Source organism: Simochromis diagramma, unplaced genomic scaffold (assembly GCF_900408965.1).
Source record: "Simochromis diagramma unplaced genomic scaffold, fSimDia1.1 OVJJ01000822.1, whole genome shotgun sequence".
Taxonomy (NCBI): domain Eukaryota; kingdom Metazoa; phylum Chordata; class Actinopteri; order Cichliformes; family Cichlidae; genus Simochromis; species Simochromis diagramma.
In genome coordinates this window covers 5,838,353-5,863,043 of record NW_024387520.1, presented here as the reverse complement: position 1 = coordinate 5,863,043, position 24,691 = coordinate 5,838,353, and the positions used below count along the sequence as shown (strand labels likewise).

General features: G+C 38.5%; 1 protein-coding gene and 1 long non-coding RNA gene across 2 annotated transcripts; both read left to right on the top strand.

Annotated features, from left to right (window-relative positions):
• Positions 1-11,757: 11,757 nt before the first annotated feature.
• On the top strand, positions 11,758-14,395 carry LOC120726245 (E3 ubiquitin-protein ligase NEURL3-like). The gene is made up of 4 exons (XM_040019665.1): positions 11,758-11,871; positions 12,688-13,197; positions 13,349-13,510; positions 13,654-14,395. Exons 1-4 carry the CDS (start codon positions 11,838-11,840, stop codon positions 13,830-13,832), a joined length of 885 nt encoding a protein of 294 aa, XP_039875599.1. The 5' UTR covers positions 11,758-11,837; the 3' UTR covers positions 13,833-14,395.
• Positions 14,396-17,184: 2,789 nt separating this feature from the next.
• Positions 17,185-18,297, top strand: LOC120726279. The gene is made up of 2 exons (XR_005694305.1): positions 17,185-17,774; positions 18,188-18,297. It is a non-coding gene; the product is annotated as an uncharacterized LOC120726279 (long non-coding RNA).
• Positions 18,298-24,691: the final 6,394 nt, after the last annotated feature.

Genomic DNA, 24,691 nt, shown 5'->3' with positions numbered 1-24,691 from the left:
GAATAAAGGAGGGGGCTAAGCACACAAGCCTGTGGCGTTCCTGTGTTTAGGATGAGTGATGAGGTGGTGTGCTTACCAATTCTCACCATCACCAGCTTTTCTTTGCTCAAAATAAATTTCTCCTCAAAATGCAACACTTGCACCTGCATTTTTTTTTTTTTTTTTTTTTTTTTACGTGCGCTCAAAAGATTTTTTTAAGTGCACTCAGAATAGTGACACAAAAATAACGCTATAAATGGGGAACAGGTGGGAACACAGATGAGACAAATCAGACCTAACGAGACAAGGGCAAACAAAACCAGACGCACAGCACATAGGACAAGACTTTCACAATAAAACAGGAAACAGCATGGAACGCAGACATGACAACGCAAACTTGACAACATGGACAAGACGAAACTGAAAATGTTACGTCCAGATGAACAGAATCAACCTTTTGGGATTTTCTTACCCGGATGGTTAAGCATGTATCAGGATAAATACTCATATATAACTATTTCAGGGATCATCTAAGCTCCAAGACATCAGGAATTATCACCAAATAAAAACTGCTGGCTGACTAACAGACAAACACAATGAATAGCACCTGATGTAAAATTTTGTATATGAATTATTTTCTTTTTGTTAAACTTGTAAATGTGCAGAGTCTTTGACATCAAAGGTTGATGTAAATTTACTGATTTGATAAAAATAAAAGGTTCACTCTATTGTAATGTGTATGACTTAAAACACTGAGTGCAAAATGTGCTGTTTAAAGCAGTTTTCTGTGAAAGTGTTTGATGGTTAAACTATGGCAACATTAATAAAATGTATTTTGTTGCTCTTAATATTATGAAACTTACTGCAAATAGCACTATTATTAAATCGATAATGGTAAAGAAAAGAAATACGTGACCTTCAAATATAAAAAGATTGTGTAGCTGAAAACAGACACTTGCAGAAGACTGAAAATGATAAAATCTGCAGCAGCTGCAAATGTGCAGCAGTTAAATATTAATCGTAGATAAAGGTCAAATCTTCACGTGGTTCTCAAAAGTGAAAGCAGAGTTTGCTGGATTCAATATGACTTGTTTACAACTTTATCTACATTTATAGTTATATTGAAATATTTATCTGAAAGACGTTATCATTTATATTAAAAAACAACCCTATGCCTTTTTTTCCATTGTTAATGTGTAACTAAAGTAAATCATTTGATGAGAGGGAGAGAGTCTCTCCAAACCTCTGCAGCCAGCAAACCCAGCTTAACTCTGATGGTCTCCCTCACTCATTTTCCCCCAGGATGAATGTGTCTGTTGATGATAATTTTGACTCTGGGTGGTGTGGTTAAATGAAAAGAACAAATTGGAACTAAAGGTTTAAATCTTTAGTTTAATATTATTCCCAGTCTTATGTTTAAATTAAAGGACAATGTTGACTAATACAGGATTGACTCCCAGTCAACCATACATGCTTGATTTTTAGATATCATCTCCCAGTCAGCTATAAATCAGTGACTTTTCAATAGTGGACAGAGGGGCTCTACCACTTTAATCTCCCAGTCAACTATAAAGCCACATTTCTTCAACTATATAAATCAATGGCATTTCTGTAGCACCTTATAACACGACGCAAGTAAGGGACAAGTACACTGTACTTACGTGTGTTTTGCAGCCAACAAGTCAGGTTTTTGCCAGAAACAATGAAACAAGTACACTTTAAGTACCCTGCACTTGCATACAAATTGCACACACAAGTAACCTTTACTTACATGCAATTTGCAAGAAACAAGTACCACTTTTTGCAAGAAATAATTAAACAAGTACTCTGTAAGTACCCTGTATTGGCATGCAATTTGCAGGCAACAAGGTGGAAGTACCCTGTACTTACATACAAGGTAGGGCTAGGTTTCACAATGAGCTCACCCGAAACCTTGGCTGATTTTGACATAGACCTGTTTTCACACCTTGGCTCGTGTGATTAGGTAGAGGATCATTAGAGTGTCCATGTCCCTCTTGGGGGGGGGGGCACTCCTACAGGGCTTAAGAATTTCAGAGTGATCTGTTGTTATTAAGTAAAACATCACTGATGATAAATAAAATAAAATAAATAAAACAGAGAAAGTACTTTAAGGATTAGCGAATGACTGCCACGATAACGTTTATGTTTTAGAGGAAATGCTCAGCTTCCTATAAGATAAAGTGCACACGTAGTAATTGTGTGAGAGTCACACCTAAACAATGAGTCATCACAAGCCACCTAGTGGACATTGACCTTGAGAATTTGCTTCAACTGATAAGGATGAAGTGCAAAGCTTCACATGTTTCTCAAAGGTGGAAGCATATAAGTTTGCTGATTATATTATGACTTGTTTACAAGTTTATCAGGGTTTACTGGTGTCTTTGTTACTACAGGTAAAGAAATAGTATATAAGTGGTTAATCAAACTTCAACAGCTTTATGGTGCAAAAAAAGCACAAGTGATCTCCAATCAGAAAACTTTGTCACATGTTTCTGAATTTTGTTCTCTGATTTTATATTGTTAACATGAAGAGAACTTTGAATATATTGTGACAATTTAAGTTTATGCAATGTGCAAAAAATGTTTTAGAGTTAGAACTGCATTTAATTACATTGTTTTATCAAATGTGTATATATTCACTAATATCCCAAAAGGTTGATTCTCTTCATCTGGACATAGTGACGAAACGTTTCTCCCACTGAAAACGTTACGTCTATATGAACAGAATCAATCTTTTGGGATTTTCTTAGCTGGATGATTGAGCATGTATCAGGATCACTAATATATAACTATTTCAGGGATCATCTAAGCTCCAAGACATCAGCCAGGAATCATCACCAAATAAAAACTGCTGACTATTTAAAAATAAAAGATTCACTCTGTTGTAATGTGTACGAGTTAAATATTAATCGTAGATGCAGGTCAAACCTTCACGTGGTTCTCAAAAGTGAAAGAAGAGTTTGCTGGTTTCAATATGAATTGTTTACAAATTTATCTACATTTATAGTTATATTGAAATATTTATCTGAAAGACGTTATCATTTATATTAAAAAACAACCCTATGCCTTTTCTTCTATTGTTAATGTGTAACTAAAGTAACTTGTAATGTATAAACAAGTGCAAGAGAAATCTGCCAGAGATATAAAGATGCTGAATGCTTCAGGTCTAAACTTGTAAGTTTGTCTAACATACACAAAGCAAAGGTCACTATCACACTGTTCATAAAGTGCTGGGTTTGTCCATCTTCTACGGTGGAGGTCTGAAGATTTCCCTCTGAGGGAGCTGCTGGTGAAGATTCTGAGTCCTGCTTGATCCTTGCAATGAGCTTCAATCTCTCTGATCTTTCTGACAAGATGGGTGCTTCAGTGGGTAACAGAACACTTAAAACAGGACATGTTTGATGAAACCTCTGCAACCAGCAAACCCAGCTTAACTCTGATGGTCTCCCTCACTCATTTTTCCCCAGGATGAATGTGTCTGTTGATGATAATTTTGACTCTGGGTGGTGTTGTTAAATGAAAAGAACAAATTGGAACTAAAGGTTTAAATCTTTAGTTTAATATTATTCCCAGTCTTATGTTTAAATCTCAAAGGACAACATTTAATGTTGACTAATACAGGATTGTCTTCCAGTCAACCATACATCCATGATTTTTAGATATCATCTCCCAGTCAGCTATAAATCAGTGACTTTTCAATAGTGGACAGAGGGGCTCTACCACTTTAATCTCCCAGTCAACTATAAAGCCACATTTCTTCAACTATATAAATCAATGGCATTTCTGTAGCACCTTATAACACGACGCAAGTAAGGGACAAGTACACTGTACTTACGTGTGTTTTGCAGCCAACAAGTCAGGTTTTTGCCAGAAACAATGAAACAAGTACACTTTAAGTACCCTGCACTTGCATGCAATTTGCAGGCAACAAGACGCAAGTACCCTTTACTTGCATACAAATTGCAGGCAACAAGGTGGAAGCAATGTGTACTTACATACAATTTGCAAGAAACAATTCGGGTTTTTGCAAGAAATAATTAAACAAGTACACTATAAGTACCCTCTACTTGTATGCAATTTGAGGGCAACAAGACGCAAGTACCCTTTACTTGCATGCAAATCGCAGGCAACAAGGTTGAAATACCCTGTACTTGCATGCAATTTGGGGGCAACAACACACAAGTAACCTATACTTGCATACAAATTGCAGGCAACAAGGTGGAAGTACCCTGTACTTACATACAAGGTGATGCTGAGGGTTATGGAACAAAAAAGTTAAACCAGCAAAATAATTTCACCAGCACTGAGCCGGACGAACCAATTGGCTGTCCTTTAAGACATTGGACGATCCAAATTAAGGCTTTTACTGGTGCGAACTGCAGCCCCACAACCATCAAGCGGCATACTCAAGGGCTTAAAAAAAAAAGGGCTTCAAAGGCCTTGTCTCCTTGAATGCCACAGAACACTGAAAGGTGGAAGAAAGTTTTATTCTCAGATGAAAAAAAAATTAACCGTGATTGTCCTGATGGTTTCCAACGTTACATGATGTTCCCAGAGATGTAAACATGCAGAACACTTTAGATCTACAACAGATAAAACTACATTCTTTCAATAAGGCCACGTGGCACTAAAAAAGATTAAAATGCCAGTTAATAACCCCCCCCCCCCCCCCCCCCCCCAAAAAAAAAAGGATTACGTGCATTAATCTACTTTAATTATCAAAATTGTTTGTCTGCTCTCAAAGAAACAGGGGTTACACAGTAAATAAGGGAACTGGTCACAACCAAAATCTCAAAATAATTCTGGGAAATCTCCTACGTTGGGTTCGTTCCTCCGTCCCTGCCCTTTCATTTTTCCTGTGATTCTGGAAGTGTTTGTATGCACTCCATGTCTTCAAGCACCCAGCAGTTCCCATGTCACACTCAAACGTGGAACTCATTCAACAAGTATTATTTACGTCTTTAAGATGGCAATGCAAACTAAGGAGAAGAGCTCTGGTAAATCTTAACAGAGAACTTGATATATAAGTTAAAATACTGCTTTATCTATCAGTCTGGTAAATCATTTATTATGCTAAAATCAACACATAACAGCTTTTTCAGTCTTTTTACAAGAGTAAACAGTAATTTAGATTTTGTACATGTAGACAACAATATTGATTATTTTTAAGGAATTTATAGCATATCATTAAGAGACAGCTGTATTTTCTCTCAAAGGTTCAATTTTCTTAAGAATTTCAGAGTGATCTGTTGTTATTAAGTAAAACATCACTGATGATAAATAAAATAAAATAAATAAAACAGAGAAAGTACTTTAAGGATTAGCGAATGACTGCCACGATAACGTTTATGTTTTAGAGGAAATGCTCAGCTTCCTATAAGATAAAGTGCACACGTAGTAATTGTGTGAGAGTCACACCTAAACAATAAGTCATCACAAGCCACCTAGTGGACATTGATCTAGAGAGTTTTGTTGTGGATTTTTTATGATATTTGACATATATACCTATATACACTGGACATATACTCACATATATACTATATATACCTACACTGGAGTGTTTTATATAATGTAATCATTATGATAATCATCTAACATAGATGTTCAAATCACAAGACCCATATATTTAGGTCAAATATTATCTACAATTATATTAATAAAGTTTGTGCCACTTGTTGTATGAGCACATGTTGATCAATGCTGTTTGAAAATGTAATAATTAGGATTGATTGTGTTATGGCCAATGGTGACAAGTCCAAACATAGAGTTATTTCAACTTGGCACTGCTAAGTATGCACCTGGGACTCTCTGCTCGTCTTCATTCTGTATCCACCCCTTCCACAGCCTATATGGTAAACAAACCTGGCCCTGCCTAGGATGCACCTAGGATTCTGTTTTCTCGCCTCAGCCACCATAGGTGAAAAGTACCCTTTCTTATCATGGATAGTCGTGTACTTCTGACAAGCGAACCCGACAAAATTGCCAAAATGATTAACTGTTATCTGCCTTTTTGCAAACCTTCGAACTAACTTTGGCCATTAAACTGACAAAGTGACCCAATTATAAATGATGGATGCCAGGACTGGCACTCGAAAAGTTATGGTGCCAGAAAGTTGTGTAACCAAGTTTAAGATTAAACAAAAGAAACATGTATGATTAAAAACTGATTGGGGGAAAATATTGATAAACATATAATGATTGGGGTAATATGACATTTGTACAGTTGAAACAATAAAATAAAAACTTAAGACTCACCAAGAAAGAACAAAGGATGAAAGGGTACCCAACAGCAGGAGGAGGGGTTCAGGACTGCTGTGTGTACTCAGAAGCTCTACACCCCGGGGTTTGCGTTGCTTCACATTGGTTCAATTTTCATTGGTCACTAACATATAACTGTTTCAGGGACCATCTAACCTCCAAGACATCAGCCAGGAATTATCACCAAATAAAAACTGCTGAGTGACTAACACACAAACACAGTGAACAGAACCTGATGTAAAACTTTGTATATGAATTATTTTCTTTTTGTTAAACTTGTAAATCTGCAGAGTCTTTGAGATGAAAAGTTGATGTAAATTTACTGAACTGCATTTCTATATTATTAAAATATACTCAACCTTTTTTTTTGTCTGATTAACATTAAAAGTGTATGACTTAAAACACTGAGTGCAAAATGTGCTCTGTTTAAAGCAACTTTCTGTGAAATCACTATGTTGAACAATTGTCAAATTGTTTGATGGTTAAACTATGACAACATTAGTAAACTGTAATTTGTTGCTCTTACAGTTTTTGCTCATTGCTTGAACACTATAAACCCATGCTTAGACTAAAGTAACACAACTTGAAGCTTTTGTTACCATACCTCAAACACATGTACCCATACCTTAAACAAAAGTGCTGCTTTGCACTCTGGTTGCAATTATGCAACACACTTACTCCTTTATGCAACACACATGGTCCTGCATACTACACTCTATTTCATACATAAGACACTTCGTTCAAAAATGAAATTTCAGGGTGCCATTTGGAAAACACATGTATCCAAAATACAAAACACATCGGGTAATTGCAACCACTCAAATATACACCTGAAGGCACTTACTTGCAAAACTGAACACCAATTAGCCAACCACAAAAAGCCCTCAGTTTAGCCATTTCAAGAACTTTGCAAGCATGGATGGAGGGAGAGCAAGAGGAAGAGGAGGAGGAGGTCAAAGAGGCCATGCACGGACCCATATTTCTGATGATATAAGAGCAACTTTGGTGGACCATGTCATCAACCACGGCCTGACTATGAGGGAAGCTGGGCAGAGAGTCCACCCACATCTAAGCCGCTTCACAGTGGCATCTGTAATAAGAAAATTCCGACTAGAAAACAGGTCTGTCTTCATCTCACTGCCTTCTACTCTACTCAGATGGTTTTTATAGTACTGTTCTACAGTTACCATATCAAGTGTACAGGGTATTGCACGGTGCCTAGCGGGAGAAGACATTGCTTGCGATGTTGATGAGGTCCTGTGGCCAGACCCCAACAGACGGCGGGATCCATGAGCCCACGTATGCACAATTGTCATGATTTTTTGTTTACAGTATAGTGTTTTTTCTATTACTGTATTATGGGTTTTTTGTTTTTTGTTTTTTTTTTTTGCTTTATCTGAATTCATGGTACTGCAATGTACAATATTGAGTAGGCCTATTTGCTTTTTTGGTTGTTTGCAAATGTGTCTCCTGAAAATATGCCTTCTGAATGAACAATGGAAATCAAAGACTGCAGTGCTTTATATAAAGTAGACTAGTGTGTTCCCCCTGCTCTGTAAGTGTTTGCATATGATGCAAGTATGTGTCATTTTGTCAACAGAGTTACATTTTGACAAAGGAATGTTAGGTTTTGATAGCAGAGTTTAGGTTTTGAGAGTAGAGTTTCAATTTGGTGCAGATGTGAATGGTATATTTCCCAGTGTTGTGTCATGTTTACTTGTGTTTAGGGTTTTGGCACAATGAGCAAAGTTTTGCAAAATGTGTTCAGGCAACGGGCAAAAACTGTAATATTATGAAACTTACTGCAAATAACACTATTATTAAATGGATCATGCTAAAGAAAAGAAAACAGACGCTTGCAGAAGCCTGAAACTCCTCTGATAGAAAACCTGCAGCAGATGCAAGTGTGCAACAGTTAAATATTAATGGTAGAATGTGGTTGAATCTTCACATAGTCCTCAAAAGTAAAAGAAGAGTTTCAATATGATTTGTTTAAAACTTTATCTACATCTATAGTTATATTGAAAGCTTTATCTGAAAGACTTTATCATTTATATTAAAAAAACAACAACCCTAAGCAGTTTTTTTTTTGTTAATGTGTAACTAAAGTAAACTGTACTGGTACAAATCATCAATTCAGGTTTGGGTTACTGATAGGTTTGTAGCTTGAACCTATTCGCTGGAACGTTGAAGACAATATAATTGCACAGCAAGCAAGACACAAGTAGGCAAAGTTCTTCAAGTTTCTCGTGCACGGGAGAGAACCGGACAAACGCCGTTCCTTCGCTTGACCCCAGTTGCTCTCGTCCGCTCCCCCGTAACACTGCTCTTTCATTGAGGTTACATGAATATGCATAGGTTCATTAACATATGACGTCTACATACAAACAAAGAGTACCTTGCCTGTGTCTGTGTGTGTGTGTGTGTGTCTGTGTGTGTCTGTGTGTGTGCGTGTGTCTGTGTGTGTGTGTGTGTCTGTGTGTGTCTGTGTGTCTGTGTGTCTGTGTGTGTGTGTGCGTGTGTCTGTGTGTGTGTGTGTGTGTGTGTGTGTGGGGGGTGTCAGAGTGTGGCCCCATAAACGACTTCCCTAAACCTGCTGGTCTGGAAAATCCAACAGTTCATCTATATGTAAAAAAGCACTTAGACTAAAACAGATATAGCTACGTTTATCCTACCATAAAACAATAAAACAAGGTACGACCTCTTCCCATGCTCCCAGGATGTAGGTGTGCATTCCAGGAATGCACACCAAGCCTTTGCAGCCTGCTAAAGATCACACATCCTATCACTACACAATTGATTATACACCTCTAAGCATATATGGTTGAATATTTCTAAGCATAAATGACAATCAACAATACAAAACCTAACAGTTACCAAAAAAAAAGATGTTTGATGCTTCTTCAAATGTCCAATTCAGTCCATTTAGTTTTATTATTATTTATTTACATTGTTGTATTGTTTGCAGTTGTAAATGTCATAAACTGCATGCAGCAGGCAGGAAGGGAGGACCCAAATGCATTTGGGTGCATTAATGCAGACTCCAGGATGTGAAACATAAACTCAAAAAACAGCTTTATTGCTGAACAAGGAAAAACTAACTTAACTGAAGATACAAAATAAACTAGCAGTTTTAGCAGACAGAACACACAGTGTGGACTGAGGGAGACCGTGACGGTGGACAGAAGAAAATAAAGCTAAATATAACAGATCAGACAAGGTAGCTTCACAACAGCAGAAGCAAAGCAAAACATGGCGCACACAGATAGGAAACTACCAAAATAAAACAGGAAGTAACGAGAACACACGCACAGAGGTGCAGACAGACACAGAGACGTGACTGACTGGGGAAACATGGATAAACATGGCAGGCAGGTGAAAACAGAATGAAACACGAGGAGGAAACAAGACACAAGACAACACAGACACAGAGAGAGACATCACAGACACAAGGGGAAAATACTAAACAGGGAATATAACTCACAATAGAAAACTAAAGACCACTAATGAACCAGAACATAATCCAATAATACAAACTACCACAGGAATACAAGAAAACACAAAATGCTGGGCCAAAAGGACCCAGAACCATGACAGTAAAATCTCAGTGAAATTAAAAACCTTATTCTCTATTGTCAGACTGTGACAAATTAATAACACTGGTGGTCAAAATAAAACAAAAATAGTTTGTAGTTTGATTTTGAAGGTCCAAATTTCCATCCTCAGCCCCACGGAGCTTTCCTATTGTTTGTTTGTTCGTTATTTCAAATAGTTTATTAAAGAGCTGGAAGACCGATTGGCTGTGACATGAAAATTAATGAACATCAAGGCTAACTTTTGTATTCGGCTCTCGTGGTTTGATCTTCCTGATAGGTGTAGCACCTTTTCTTTAGTATGCAATGTTACCCCATATTTGTATAAAAAAACTTATTCTTTAACTTAGATTTCAGTGAACAAACAACATGCAACAACAAATCAGCAGGTTTTAAACTTAGTCTTGTTCTGTGAGTAACTATTTGTATTTATAAAGAGGTGTGATTCATTTATTGGACATTTTTCAGATCCTAAAGGTTTTTTGTTTCTTGTGTTGTTCTTCTCATTTTGGATTATATATGACAAAAGCCTTACAGCCAGAGTGTCCAACCTTCCAGGCCTCGGGGGCCGTTGTCCTGCAGGTTTTAGATATCACCTTATGTCCACACACCTAAATCAAATGATGAGTTCATTAACTGTTGAGGAGGTCATTTAGCCATTTAAATCAGCTGTGTTGTGGATCAAGGACACGTCTAAGACCTGCAGGACACCGGCCCTCGAGGCCTGGAGTTGGACAATCCTGCCTTACGGTCATAAACTCTTTCCAAATTCACTTCTTCTCCTTAAGTTTATGATTATGTTTATGATTTTTGTTTTCACTCAGCTGATGTTTACTGCAGCACATTGAACTAGCCGTGCCCAAAATGAAATTACATCAACAGAAATCTAAACATAAATTTTTTTTAATCCCACCCACTGCAGCAATGACAAAAGAAAGAAAACTAACCCTGAATTTTAAATCAAAGCTCATCTAGTGAACTGTTTCTGTCAGCAACTCATCTGACTAAGGCCAAACTTTAACCTGGTCTGCAAATGTAAAAGCAAAAGAGTTTGGTACTTTCATTATGACTTGTGTACAGGTTAACTTAAAAGCTTTATCTGAGTCACTTTATAGTATAAAAAAAAAGCTGCGCTGTTTTTCCTTTGTTAATGTGTAAAGGATTTCCTAATGCATGAACGAGTGTAAACAAAGTTCTCAGAAATGCAGAGAGATGCAGAGATTTACAACCGATAAAAGTCACTCCCAGAAAAGGTCAGGTTAACAAAGATTAAACTGACAGCAAAACAACAAAGAAGCCATCTCCTAAACCTTCAGCGTCATTAACTATTACACTACTGTTAATGTTCTAATATCTATTTTAGATTGTGCATGAAAAGTGCATCACTCTTCTACAGTTCAATGTGTTTCGGTTTTATAGCCGTAAAATATCCATCAAAATAAAAACTAAAATCAAAGTAGAAGACTGACAAAGATGCTCCAAAGCAAACCAAAAAACAGCAATATTTTTAATTAGCACCATCATCATCCAGTTCTTTTGTTTTTTCTTTGTTTTGTTATTCAAACAGAAAGTCTTTATTATGTCCCTGGAAGACTGTCTGGCTTTTTTGAAGCATGCAGGTTGGTTTGGATTTAATTCCTGACAAGTGCAAAAAAAAAGCATTTTGGGCTGATATTTCACATGTATAAACAAAGCCTAACAATAGTACATATATGTACTATTGTTAGGCTTCTGTGCAGAAGATTAAAGCTTAATAAGACTGTTACTGTGAGTGTCCTGATGTCCTCACTCAGCTCAGACATTGAACTGTGAATGGAGGTTAATGACATCATCGGAAAGTACAGTCACTTCCCCAGCCCCTCCTCTTTTCCTTTCCTGGTTATGCTGGGAGTGTTTGTGTTTTCAACCCACATGTGGAAACTATAAAGGAGCACACGCACATCATCCATCAGGACTCAGCTGACAAGTATTATTTACAACTTCAAAATGCCATGGTCACGCTCTATGAGGATTTTTAAATGTAAGTTACAGAGCTGCTTTATATATCAGTTTGGTAAATCAATAATTATTATACCAAAATCAACAAATATCAGCTGTTTCTATATTGTTACTAGACTAAAGAGTTATATTATATGAAAACAAGCAACATAATTGACTTTGGAAATTATAGTGCATAAATATGAGAAACAGATGTTTTTCACTTGCAACTTTGAAGAATGTAAAATCTGCTGTTATCTATTGAAATAAATCCATGAAAACTGAGTGAAAACAAAAAAGAATATATGAAAAATGGCAAAGTACTGTAAGGATTAGCAAACGACTGCAAAAAAAATCTTAATTATAAGCTGTGAATTAAATGTAAAAATCTTTAAAGATAAAGTTTATATTTTAGAGGAAATGCTTATTGCCAAAGATAAAGTGCAAACACAATAACTGTGTGAGAGTCACACATAAACAATGAATAATCACAGACCACCTAGTGGACATTGAATGCAACTTAGTTCACTGTATTTAATGATCAGGATGAAGTCCAAAGTGTCACATCATTCTCAAAAGTGAAAGCACAGGAGTTTGCAAATTTTATTACGACTTGTTTACAAGTTTATTAGCTTTTATAGTTGCACTAAAATCTTTTTCAGAAACATCTTAAAGGTGTAAAATAAGCTCATGACAGAAAACCTTGTCACATTATTTTCAGTTATCTTTTATTAATAGTAAGTCAGACTACTAATTTTCCATTAAACCATTAAATGTATGCATGATATTTAAGCATCTGATCACATGCAAAGAAATATTTTTATATCAGCACTAATAAGTTTTATTTAATTCTGTGTAGTTGGCAAGTCAGAGGTGTCACACAGATGCAGCTCACGCTGTGTCAGTCCTCTGACCTTCGACAGTCAGGCTGTGGGAGAAAAGGTCCGCTTGAGTCATGGAGGTCGACTCGCAGAGAAGACTGATAACACCTTCAAGAATGGGCTGGTGTTCAGCAACCGTCCAGTGAAGATCCAGGAGAAGATTTGTCTGAGAATAGAGAAGGATTCATCCATCTGGGACGGGGCTCTGCGTGTGGGCTTTACCACTGTGCCACCCTCAACCAGATCTCTGCCTCTGCCCAGCATGTCCATCCCCAACCTCACTGACAAGTCCGGACACTGGGCTGTTCCATTGGATGAATCTGTCTGCCAAGCAGGTTCAGAGCTGGAGTTTTGGGTTTCTTCTCATGGCAGCATATACATAGGTGTCAACAACGAGGAGTACGAGCGACCAACAGGAGTGGACACTAAACAGCCGCTGTGGGCCATGATAGACATCTACGGACAGACCCGCTCCATTTTGCTGCTGGGTAAGTTCACTAGAACCACGGTTATATTTGACCTACAGAATGTTTTTCCTGTTCTGTGAATGCAGAGCAATTCACATGCTCTGAGAGTTATAAATGTTGTCTGATTCATAGACTGAATGACTATTCAAATACTCTTTTCTCTTTGCTGAAGACTCCAAGAAAAACAAAAAGCTGCTTTACCGTAGAAGATCCTGTCCTGCACCTGAACCGCTCGCCTCACCTGATCCTGACAGTCACTTTCGTTCAGTTCCTGATGTTTCAGACTTCAGACGTGAGGACTGCATCTCCTGTCTTGACACAAAAATGCCAGAAGGTAAAGAGTCATTTCAAACATTTTTGGCTGTTTTCAGTTGCACATTTCTGACCAGAGAAGATAAAAGTGAAATCAGCTGTAATAGTGTGGTCTGATTTCCTGATGTCACATATGTAATTGGGATCTCTCTCTTTTTACAACAGATAACTTCTGTGTGGTGTGCATGGCGAAAGAGGCCAGAATCACACTGCCTTGTGGCCACCGATGTTTATGTAAAGACTGCAACTTCAGAGTCTGTGAGCAGTTTGGCACCTGTCCACTGTGTCGACACACGATCAGCTCTCCATCAGTGGGGGAGCGGTGGTTTATAGAGGTCAGCTGATCTCTGAGACAACAGCCTGGAATTGTGACAGAAGAATAGCAGCAAGAGTGAAAAGGAACGTTTACAAGATGGTAGTGAAGGTCTGCTGATGTGGAGATGGTGGCACAGACAAACAGACAGGAGGCCAAGTGTTGGTAGTATTGAAGATGCTAAGAATGTCTCTGTTAGTGACCATACGGGATAGGACTAGAAATGAGTACATTTAGAGGACAGCTCAGATTGAGCGGTTTGGAGACAAAGTTAAAAAAGCAAGGCTAAGATGGTTTGTACTTATGCAGAAGAGTGATGGTGAATAAACTGGACAAAGGATGTTGAAGATGGAGCTGTTAGACAGGAGGAAGAAAGCAAGACAGAAAAGGATGATAGGATGTGCCACTGTGCCAACCCTGGAAGGGAACAACCAGAAGAAGAGGAAGAAAGAAACTTTACTAAAAGGTTGATGACACTGAACTGAAATATTTCTAAATTGAAATCATTGAAATAGGACATCTCATTTTGTTTTATAAACAAAATGTATTTTTGTAATTTTTAAGTCATTGTGTGACTTAAACACTTAAACACAAAATGTGCTGTATGGTTTATTTTTCATTGTTATTGTAAATTGTAAAGCAATGTTGGATTTTTTTAAAAATACAAAATTCAACTGTGCCAGTATAAATAATCTCTAATATGTCATAATAAGCGCTTTTCTGTTATTTAACTGTATGTGTTTTTATGAAACTTACTGTAAACAAGAGTGATATTAAATGGACTGTGATGAAAGGGAACCTGTCGAGACCATGTTTGATTAAAGATGTCTCTACAATCAGGTATTTACTGATTATGGAGATATTAAGTGAAAAATCAAAGCAGGCGTTCAGGTAAGAACAGACTGTATTGCCGACCCAGGCCAGCCCACATACGTGTTGATGAAGCGGCCCCGATGGTCACAAACTGCCTGGAAGATGACTGATGGGATCAGTTTCCTGTTTCTGTAGCACTGACCATCAGGGCTGCTTGGAGACTTGATGCAGATGTGGCAGCTGTCGATTGCACCAACGGCTCTCAGAAAGTCTCTATGGCGTGCCAGCCATGCAAACCCACAGGACAATACCTCCAGCTCCTTGAGGGTCTTTGGGAGCAACATGATCTAGTGGCGAATGGCCACCACCCCCTCTGTGAGTCTATCAACAATGTAGTGAACAGTAGAATGAGGCATCCCGAACACTCTTGAGACCACCTGTAGGATGCTCCTCTTGCCAACCAGAAAAGAAACATCAGGGTCTCAATTGTGGCATCCAGGAGATTTAGCAACACTGCCATAGACTCCCTGCTTAGCCGAAAATCAAGCCTGGGATCCTCCTGGTTAAAAAAACGGTCCAGGACTGGTACACTCAGATTAATCCTGCAGTACAAGACTCTGGTCTGGTTAAGCAAAAGGTGGAGAACAACATAATCAGTTTTAGTAATAAGTTATGATTTAATTTATTTTAAGAGATCAAAGTATTATTTTCAATATCAACTCATCACTTTTGACGCAGAGAATGTATTTTATTGACTAATATTAGTAGGTTGAAGCCTTTTACTTCTACTTACTTCTGATTGGCTTTTACTATATATTAATATGCTTTTTTAAGGATCAAGACGTGGGTGTGTTTTTCCAGCTTCATTAACAGTTGTTTTTTCAGAGATCAGCTGTCCTCACATCTTCAGCAGTAACGTTAATCCATATTGCACAGAGTGCATGTTTTGTATGATAAATTTTACCCATACCCTGCAGAATGAGAGACAGAGCAGCCAGGCTATGTAAAAAGTGTAAGGGGGCGTGTTCACGGTCACGTCCAGTGGGTGTGTGGGCAGAGACGCTCCACCACGAGTTACTGCTGAGCAGACTCTGGCTCCAAAAGTGGAACATGGCAGCTCCCACAAGCGGGATATTTTGGCTTCATTTTTGCACAATGGGAGGAAGTGCTGTCGTGTCGTTCATCTTTTATACAGTAATTGGTTAGGACCAATCAGCAATCTTCTCCTTAAGAAATTTCAAAAATATACAAAACAATATATATAACTTCATAAGTCGACAAAAATAAAATCCAGAAAAATCATGTAGCTTTTCAGATTCATGATTCTTTCGGTTGCATCATAAAGATGTTTCAAGTTTATACACTTAACCTTAAGTTGAGGTCTTTCATGTCTCTTTAACAAAAAACAGAAACAAAATCCCTATTCAGAAATCTCTCTTCTATATGATGGTTTGTGTGTGTAAACGTGTATGCGTGTCTGTGTGTCCACACACAGCAAGCATTTGTTTGGCCAGCTGATATGGCGCCTCGAGCAAAAATCCTGGCCACGCCCCATCCCTTAAGATCCCGCTCCAAAGTCCTATTAATTTAGAAAGAAGACGCTGCATTGTTAACTCTGAGGGAGATGGAGAATGAGCCTATTTCCAAAAAAAGTGGAGTGTGTTCCTTTAAATACTATATATTGTTAAAAACTAAAACACACACACACACACAGACCTTTTGAAATGTATTTTGGTCTGAAACTAATAAAGATCACACTAAAGTGATGGTTCATCATAGAAAGGAAGGCCTTCTCTGAATGAGACAAACTCAGAATCTGTGTCTTTCTTTTCTTGTTTAGAGACTTCAGGAACTTCATTTTTTCCATATATGATGATGATGAATTATGATCACAGCTGGCTCACAGCTCAGTGGACATTTAGATGAGAAAATATATATTTAACACATTTAAGGAAAATACTAATAAAATAAAAAATAAAATAAAATAAATGTTTATTAAGCAATTTTGATAGGAAATTGCTTAATTTTATTCTGTGGGGCCGGGAGGCGCTGCTGCACTGGGCCCCGGTCTGGATGGGCCTGGGCCCCCTTTCCCTGGCGGGTCGCGGAGTATGGGGGTGCATGTTTATTAAGCAATTTTGATAGGAAATTGCTTAATTTTAGAAATGTTTTTGCTCTTTTTTGCTGTTTAGTTGTTTTCTTTTAGAATCATTCATCTTAGCCAAACCCGTTCTCACTCCCGACACGTAAAATACTGACGATTTGTCACGTCCCTTAACTTCTCATGCTGACGCTAAAGGTACCCTTCCACGTTTTTATGCGACGCTGTGGGTTGTCAATTCATTCCAATATGAACCCGCTCGCGGCGATCAGAGACGCTTCGAGCAGAGGCTCCAGCCATCCATTTACTCCAATAATAACCCTGTCACGGCGAAACATGAGGCTGTGAAGCACAATCTAACTGGAGAACCGGGGACCCTCTCCGCGAACTGGTTTTTCCCCCTAATTTAATGCTTTCTTTTAATGACATCGTTAACATTTCTCAACAAAAATACATTAATGTATCACTGATAATTCAACAATAAAATCGCTTCATGTTGTGGCCATCACACAGTGTTTTCCAAAGTGATTCACGAGCTGAAAGTGCGCAGATTTAACGTACATAATCCTTTGTTAGGTTTATTATTTTCATTTCACACGTAAAACACATTTATAGATTCATCCACCACTCCTGTTAGTTTTGGATGCGCTCGGCTCCAACCAATCAGACCAATTTATGCAGACGGCGCACTAATCCCGTAACTGCACACTACCCATAATCCTCAACCGCCGTTGCTATGGAAATGAAGGTAACAACAGCTTGGTGCTACCCGTTATTCCTTTATTTACTCTAAAATAATAACCAGCGATAATACGAAAATAAACTGGCCCAGTGTTTAATTATGTAATTACAAATTGCAAATTTTATTTTTTTTATTTTATTTTTTACAAATTGCAATATTTATCTACAGCGCGCCTTTAGCGACGTGTCAACAGATCTTAAGCAAGGCGATTGGATGGTTTTTACTGCAATGCATCTTGGGAGTCGTAGTAAATGTATCTTTCAACTCAGGGTCCTGCAGCGAATTTTTCGACTCGACACAAGGCAGATCCTAGCTAAGTAAGTTGTGATAAACTGTGGGTAATTTGCATGTTAAACTGATATTAAACTTGAAATGTTTTCACAGAGCAGTCTGTGTACCAAGAGAACTACTTCTGCAAAAGTTTATTTAATTTTTTTTTTGGTGATGTATTCTCATGTGTAAGACACTTGCTTGGCCACCCAGCTAATGTTAGTACTGCTCTATTTTAGCAATGTATCTTTTCTGTAATCAATTCAGTTTTTTTTTTTACCCTATTCACGTAATTAACTCAATATTAACGACTTTAATCTCGTAATTTTTTTTTTTTTTCTAAATATGGTGTAATACTGCCTCGTAATATAAGTTATTTCTTTGGTCATAAATTATTTTTGTAATCATTTAACCAAAACAAACCTGACATGATCCCTACATGTTCCATTTTCATTTGCAGAAATGACAAAGCCAAAAACCAAACCATGCCCTTCCTGTCAGGCTCCAAACACCTGCAACAGGAAGACATGCAGTGGATGCCTGGGCAGCCTGAACGTAAAGGAGGGATTGAAAAAAAAACAAGAACAGTTTAAAAACAGTAACTGGGCTGCCTCTGTTAAAAACAACAGAAATGCGAGCAGGGGTCCGTTCTTCGTACCTCGCTAAGTAAGTTAGCTGGATTTGATTGTTGACGATTTCGCGTGATCTTGGATCGTTCGGTTCCCCGAAGCTCATCCGGGACTTGCTGTCATAGCAACAGATCCGTAAGCGTAAACCTGCTCGGGAGCAGGCTTACTTTATGTAAACAAGATTAGATCGCGGCCACTCAGGTATGTCCGCTTCATTTATACGAAAGCAACAGCGATATTTTACCACTGTTTTACCATAAATAAATATTATCAATGTAACTAAAGATAATGCAGTACGTGATCCTTTTATTGATTTCATACAGATACATACAGGTCATTTCCTAAAAAAAGGGAAATGTACTATTAATCATTCTATTCCATGTATTTGATTATTTCAGATGTAATTCACAGTTCAGAGTAGTAATAGTAAATTACTTCATGTAAGCAAGATGAGAGACTACGGCTATAAAAGCGAAGGTGGATTTGGGAAGTCTGCCGCAGCCATGTCCTGTCCGTATACGCGAGCCACCCATTGCGGAAGGTGCAAGATTGATAAGGAGAGTTTTCAGAATTCAGCGTATATTGCGGGATAGACAGGATCCTTTAGCTCAGCGCGACAGTGTGCTCATAGAGAGATATCGATATTCCCGTGAGGGTATTATTTACTTAACCAACTTGTTGACGAGGAGGTGCAGGACCACCACCTGTCTTTTTTTGCTCTGCCCTTTTCTTGGTTGCTGTTATAAACAAACAGATTATTTCAGGGTCTCTTTTCAAGAGACTAAAAGCAATATATTCTGTAGAATATTCTTATATTGCACTTTTACTTGTTCCCATGTTCTAGTGGGTCCTGTTGTGGCTCTAATGTGAAAGAGGATATAATGTAATATAATATGATATGATATAATGTAATATAATAAATTTACCCTACCGCCTACTGGTGTTGGCCAGAGGGGCCGATGGCGCGATATGGCAGCCTCGCTTCTGTCAGTCTGCCCCAGGGCAGCTGTGGCTACAACTGTAGCTTGCCTCCACCAGTGTATGAATGTGAGAGTGAATGAATAGTGGTATTGTAAAGCGCTTTGGGTGCCTTGCTATATAAACCCAATCCATTATTATTATTATTATTAAATTACTTACGAGTTTAATTTGTCAGCAACTTTCTGCCAGCCCTCTCTCCTTGCTTTTGCAGCCGTTGCAGTGTTCCCTTGCGTTTTAATTAAACTCTGAAACTCCTGAAATCCCTCAATCAAGAGTTCTTGCTCTGCTGCCGAAAAATACTGAGCGCGCTCCTTCGACATTTTCGCTGACCAATCAAAGGGTTGCCGATCAATGTTTCTACTATCGATGCGTAGCCCCTGTTAAGCCACCCAGTGATCTCACATTACTTCATCCAGCTATACTAATCGTCAACAACAGGTGTGTTCAGAGAACCGGAATAGCGAGCTCAAAGTTAGCGCGATGATTTGATCTCGGATGTGTCATTTGATCTTGGATGTAGTAAGCGAGGTACGAAGAACGGACCCCAGGGTGGTTAATTCAGCCCAGTTGTCAGTAAGTTTAAAAGTTCTGATCTAATAAGTGGTTGGTCTGCGAGACAATTCTTTATTAATCACAGTTGTCAATGTTTTCTTGTATATCATGAAGTAAGAAACTAACAAGACATGTATATACACATAAAATATTAATTTATAAAAGAGCATTATAAGAGCCAAAGTCAATGTTTATGTTTTTCCTTTTTGTTTTGGTGGCACAGGTGTATAGCTTTAGCTGCGTCTCAGGTGATGGTATGTGGGTGTGGTCACAGTCTATTTACCTGATGTCGGTGTTCGCAGCAGGTGTGTTGGGTGAGTGGTTTGTGGGCAAACTTTTCTGTTGACCGTCATTTTTTGGCACACCAGTTAATCCATGCGCTATTTGTAAATTGATTGAAAGCGCAAATGTTTGTTTTTGTTTTGTTCTTAAAATAAATGCGCAAAGTACAAGTACGACCCATTATGGATTATTGGAGGCGCGTCACAGGGACACAACCAACTCAGCCGGCCGCGGCTTTATTTACGGATGAAAGTCGCAACAAGCATAAATAAAAACGTTATTCACATCAGAATAACATCATCACACTATGCTTTGTCCATTATCTGTAACCAGGTGTCCTTATCAGGTAGCCTATCCTAGCTGTCTTTGGGTGATACTCATGGTACACCCTAGATAAGAAGGCAGATCACCACGGGGTACACAGAGACAAACAAGATGGTGAGGATGAGGATAGTTAACAGTCACCAGCTATTCTATTCTACTCTACTCTATTCTGTTCTATTCTATTCTATTCTATTATTCAGCCAAGGTTCAGACCAGTAACCTTGCTGTGAGGTGACAGCTGCCCTACATGTCCTGCTGCTAACATAAAATAGTGTTATATATGCCTTATTACCTCCCCATGTGGCGTTCACATCACCAAAGCTAGCCATACTGAACCTCTGGTGTTACCCACCTGAACAATTTTGTATGTGTGTGTGTGTATAGTATGGTCTTTCACACTCATGTATATACAAATGTAATTTTAAAAATCTTCACGAAAACCAGACCTGATAATTCTCTTCGAGACTTTCTAGTATAACAAATGTTATAATGTTACCAATATGAACACCAAGATTCTTAAATAACTTAAATACTTCTTAAGAGGTTACCTGATTACCTCCCTGAGGTAGATATCATCACCATTGTACAAAACTCCTAAGTCACAGTACTAGCTTGAAGTGTCAAATGTTATGCACTACAAAGTCAGGAAAGTAGTGTCATCAGAGGAAAAAAGTCATTAGCTATCTGGATTTATAGTCACACTCATTTATTCGTATCGGTATTGAACCGTTCGATACAGTGCTTTCGGTTCGGTACGCATATGTATCGAACAATACAAAATTTGTAATTTATTTCATCAACTTTCCTTCTGACGATGCTGTCTGTGTTGAGCGCTCAGTGAATCTGCGTTCGACTACTCCGCCTAGGCTACACTGTTGAGCGCAGATCCACTGAGCGCTCAACACAGACAGCATCGTCAGAAGGAAGAGCGCAGGGCAAGCTAGCGAGACAGAAGTTAAGCTCTCCTTGCAACATGGCAAATTGAACCTCCCCCACCCTCATTCAGATGTGGCGTTTGGAATTATTTTGGTTTTCATGTGACGTATGACCCTGAAGGTAAGCGCGTCATGGACTAAAGTAAAACAGTATGTTGGATGTGCCACGCAATGCTCAATTACATGCGTGGGAACTAGTGTGTTAGCGCAGTTAGCTCGTTAACGTGTTGGCCGTCTAGCCCCATGCACGGGCGATCAGGGGTAGCTCGTTAACGGAGATTTGCCGTGTTGTGGTGTTAACATCATTTCAACGAGATTAACCTGAAAGCACTAGTGGGAACACAATGAATATGACTGCACATCTACATCATCCTAGTGCAAAAACAACAAGCATGCATGCTACAAACTTTAGCCGAGTCATTTAGACAGTCGTTAGCACATGAGTCTCCTTATGGGGACCTGATATGTTTAATATGCTGCCGAGAATATAGCCCAGAAGAAGCGTATAGTATAGCTTTTATTTTGGAAAGAGCCATTTCTCTGTAATAAACTCTCTTTTCCAAAGATGCATGATTCCTCAATCAGATACAGGGCTCGCAATATCGCTAGCCCGACGTCCAGGGGCTAGCGATTTTTCCAGTCGGGCTACCAAAATCTATCTCTGCCCTGCCCGTCGGGCTATTGTAGGAAGGAAAAATATATGTCAATGCTTTTGCATTCTTTCGGAAATGTAGCTGGGTAATTATGTCATTGGCATCGGTGAGCCACTGTCAATATGTGACATATTGAAATCGCGTTTGAATTTGCGCTTGTTTTGTGCTTTCACTTTGCAATCGCGCAAACTGTGTATAGAGAGCGACAGCACTGATTGGTGAGTGATGATAATTTGCGCACCAATTCCTCTGACATCGTCTTATCAATCGTTAGCTTACTATGCAAACATGACAAGTGAAATCTCCCGCAGCTTAAACATGTGAGAGGTTGATCGCGCAGAGAATCGCTGACCGTTAGTGCGTGTGTAAAAGCAGCAGGATATATATTTCAGTTCTGCTGAGCCAAATAAGACAGGTCAGGGTGAAGAAGTGACAGCCAAAGAAAAGCTTACCACAAAACGGAAAAGTTATGACAAATCAGACTATAAGGCAAAAAGAAAAAGTGCAGCTTTATGGTTTCATGGACAAAAGAATTTCTGTGGCTGCAATATGATGAGCTATATAACCAGGGCTGCACATAAGTGGTCCACAGGTGCGCATTCGCTGTCAAAATAAAAAACACGCACAAGGGTTAGGGTTAAATTTAAAAACTGTACTTTTGAGTTAAAATATATATTTATAATTTTAATAAATGACAAATTAAAAAGGCATGAACATTTTTTTGTATCGAAAAAATATCGAACCGTGACACCAAAGTATCGAACCGAACCGAACTGTGAATTTTGTGTATCGTTGCACCCCTAATATATATATATATATATATATATATATATATTAGGGGTGCATCTCTGATGCTGCATGTGATATATATATATAAAACATATATAAAACATTCTAGAGGAAAATAGAGATAAAATAATCTGAACAGTAACAGTGATCTCGGATGATGATGGAGGCTTCAATGGATTATTCTGTTTCAATCAATAGGTTCGTATCTATGACAATAATTTGATAAGTTTAACAGGTTGGTTTAGGCCTGGCAATACTGGAAATATTCACAAACTTTTGTTTTTGAAGAATGTTTATCTTTTTTGGGATGAAGCTATCTGGCAAAATGACACAGCCCTTTAACCTCATCTGTATGTCTATCATGTGGCTTTGATACTGGATTTTGGTTTGATGCATATGCAGGTTACATATCTTGAAGGAGTTCGTCAGCAGCCTGAAGCTCTTCCTCCAGCTCGGGATCCTCTGAATCACTCATTTTCAAGCTAACGAGGAAAGAGATTTTTGCAGAACTCAGTGACATAAACGCATAACTAACGCAATTCAAATGATTTTCAGTCTTGGCGCTCCGGTTAACGTTAGCAATTAACGTTAGCATCATCAGTCTATAAAGAGCTAGCAGAACTCTTAGCGCAAAAAACTGCTTTACGCACCATGTGAGGGTATTTTGCAACAAACAAGTCCTTTAACGTTTGTAATACATTTCATCCATCATCGTTGGATTAAATGGCTAATGCTGCAGTAGCCACGTGTAGTCATTACCTAGCAAGCATGCTGACGGTAGCTGTAGCCATTTTTAAATGCATTACACCGTTTCCGAGATCAGTCACCTCCGTTTGTTTGAAGCTTTTATGAAAAACAAACTTTGAAACACACATCAAGGTATTACTTTAAATATATGTATTTTTTACATACCTGCATTAGAATCAATCAGTTCCGCCTCATTTTCTTATTCTTATAAATGGGTCTCTCCGTTCTCCCATCATCCTTTGCTTACACAGGTTGCGTCTGATTGGTTGGAGCCGAGCACATCCAAAACTAACAGGAGTGGTGAATGACTCTATAAATGTGTTTTACGGGTGAAATGAAAATAATAAACCTAACAAAGGATTATGTACGTTAAGTCTGAGCACTTTCAGCTCGTGAATCACTTTGGAAAACACTGTGTGATGGCCACAACACAATGGCCTCTGATAACACTCCAAAATACAACAAGAGGCCAGGACAAGCAGCAGTGACACAGAACATGCAAAAAAGTTCTTTGTCAAGGTCTATCCAAGACCAAGTTGAGAAAATGGATGTTACGACCTCGAGCGATACCAAAAGCTCTGAAATCACACTGAAATACAACAAGAGGCCAGGACAAGCACCAGTGACACAGAGCAGCCAAAAAAGTTGGACCCAAGCACTATCCAACTCCTAGTTAAGAAAATGAACAATATGACCTTGAGTGAAACCTCTGAAAACACACCAAACACACCAAAAGACAACAAGAGGCCAGAAGTAGTAGTGACACAGGGCGTCCAAAAAAGTCCCTGAGCCAGGACTATCCAACTCCCAGGTCAGAAAACAAACGATACGGTCTTCGGCTAAGGAAAATAAAGAAAGAAAAAAAAAAAACATCTCTTACTGCTCTGTTTATTTCTTTAAATGAACACTTGTACTTTTTTGTCATAGAAGAATAAGAATATTAATATGAATATGAACACCAAGACGTTTCCAGGCCAGCCAAGAGATATAATCTCTCCAGCCTGACTTGGGTCTACCCCGGGGCCAAATGCCTTGTGGCACCCTTGCCTCCATGGGCACCCTAAGCTCAAGT

What these genes read in the sequence shown, in the direction of transcription:
- LOC120726245 (XM_040019665.1), top strand. Translation starts at nt 11,838, where the DNA reads ATGCCATGGTCACGCTCTATGAGGATTTTTAAAT. An exon ending in CTCTATGAGGATTTTTAAAT is followed by an intron (nt 11,872 to 12,687) that starts GTAAGTTACAGA and finishes AATTCTGTGTAG; the next exon opens with TTGGCAAGTCAGAGGTGTCA. An exon ending in TGACACAAAAATGCCAGAAG is followed by an intron (nt 13,511 to 13,653) that starts GTAAAGAGTCAT and finishes TTTTTACAACAG; the next exon opens with ATAACTTCTGTGTGGTGTGC.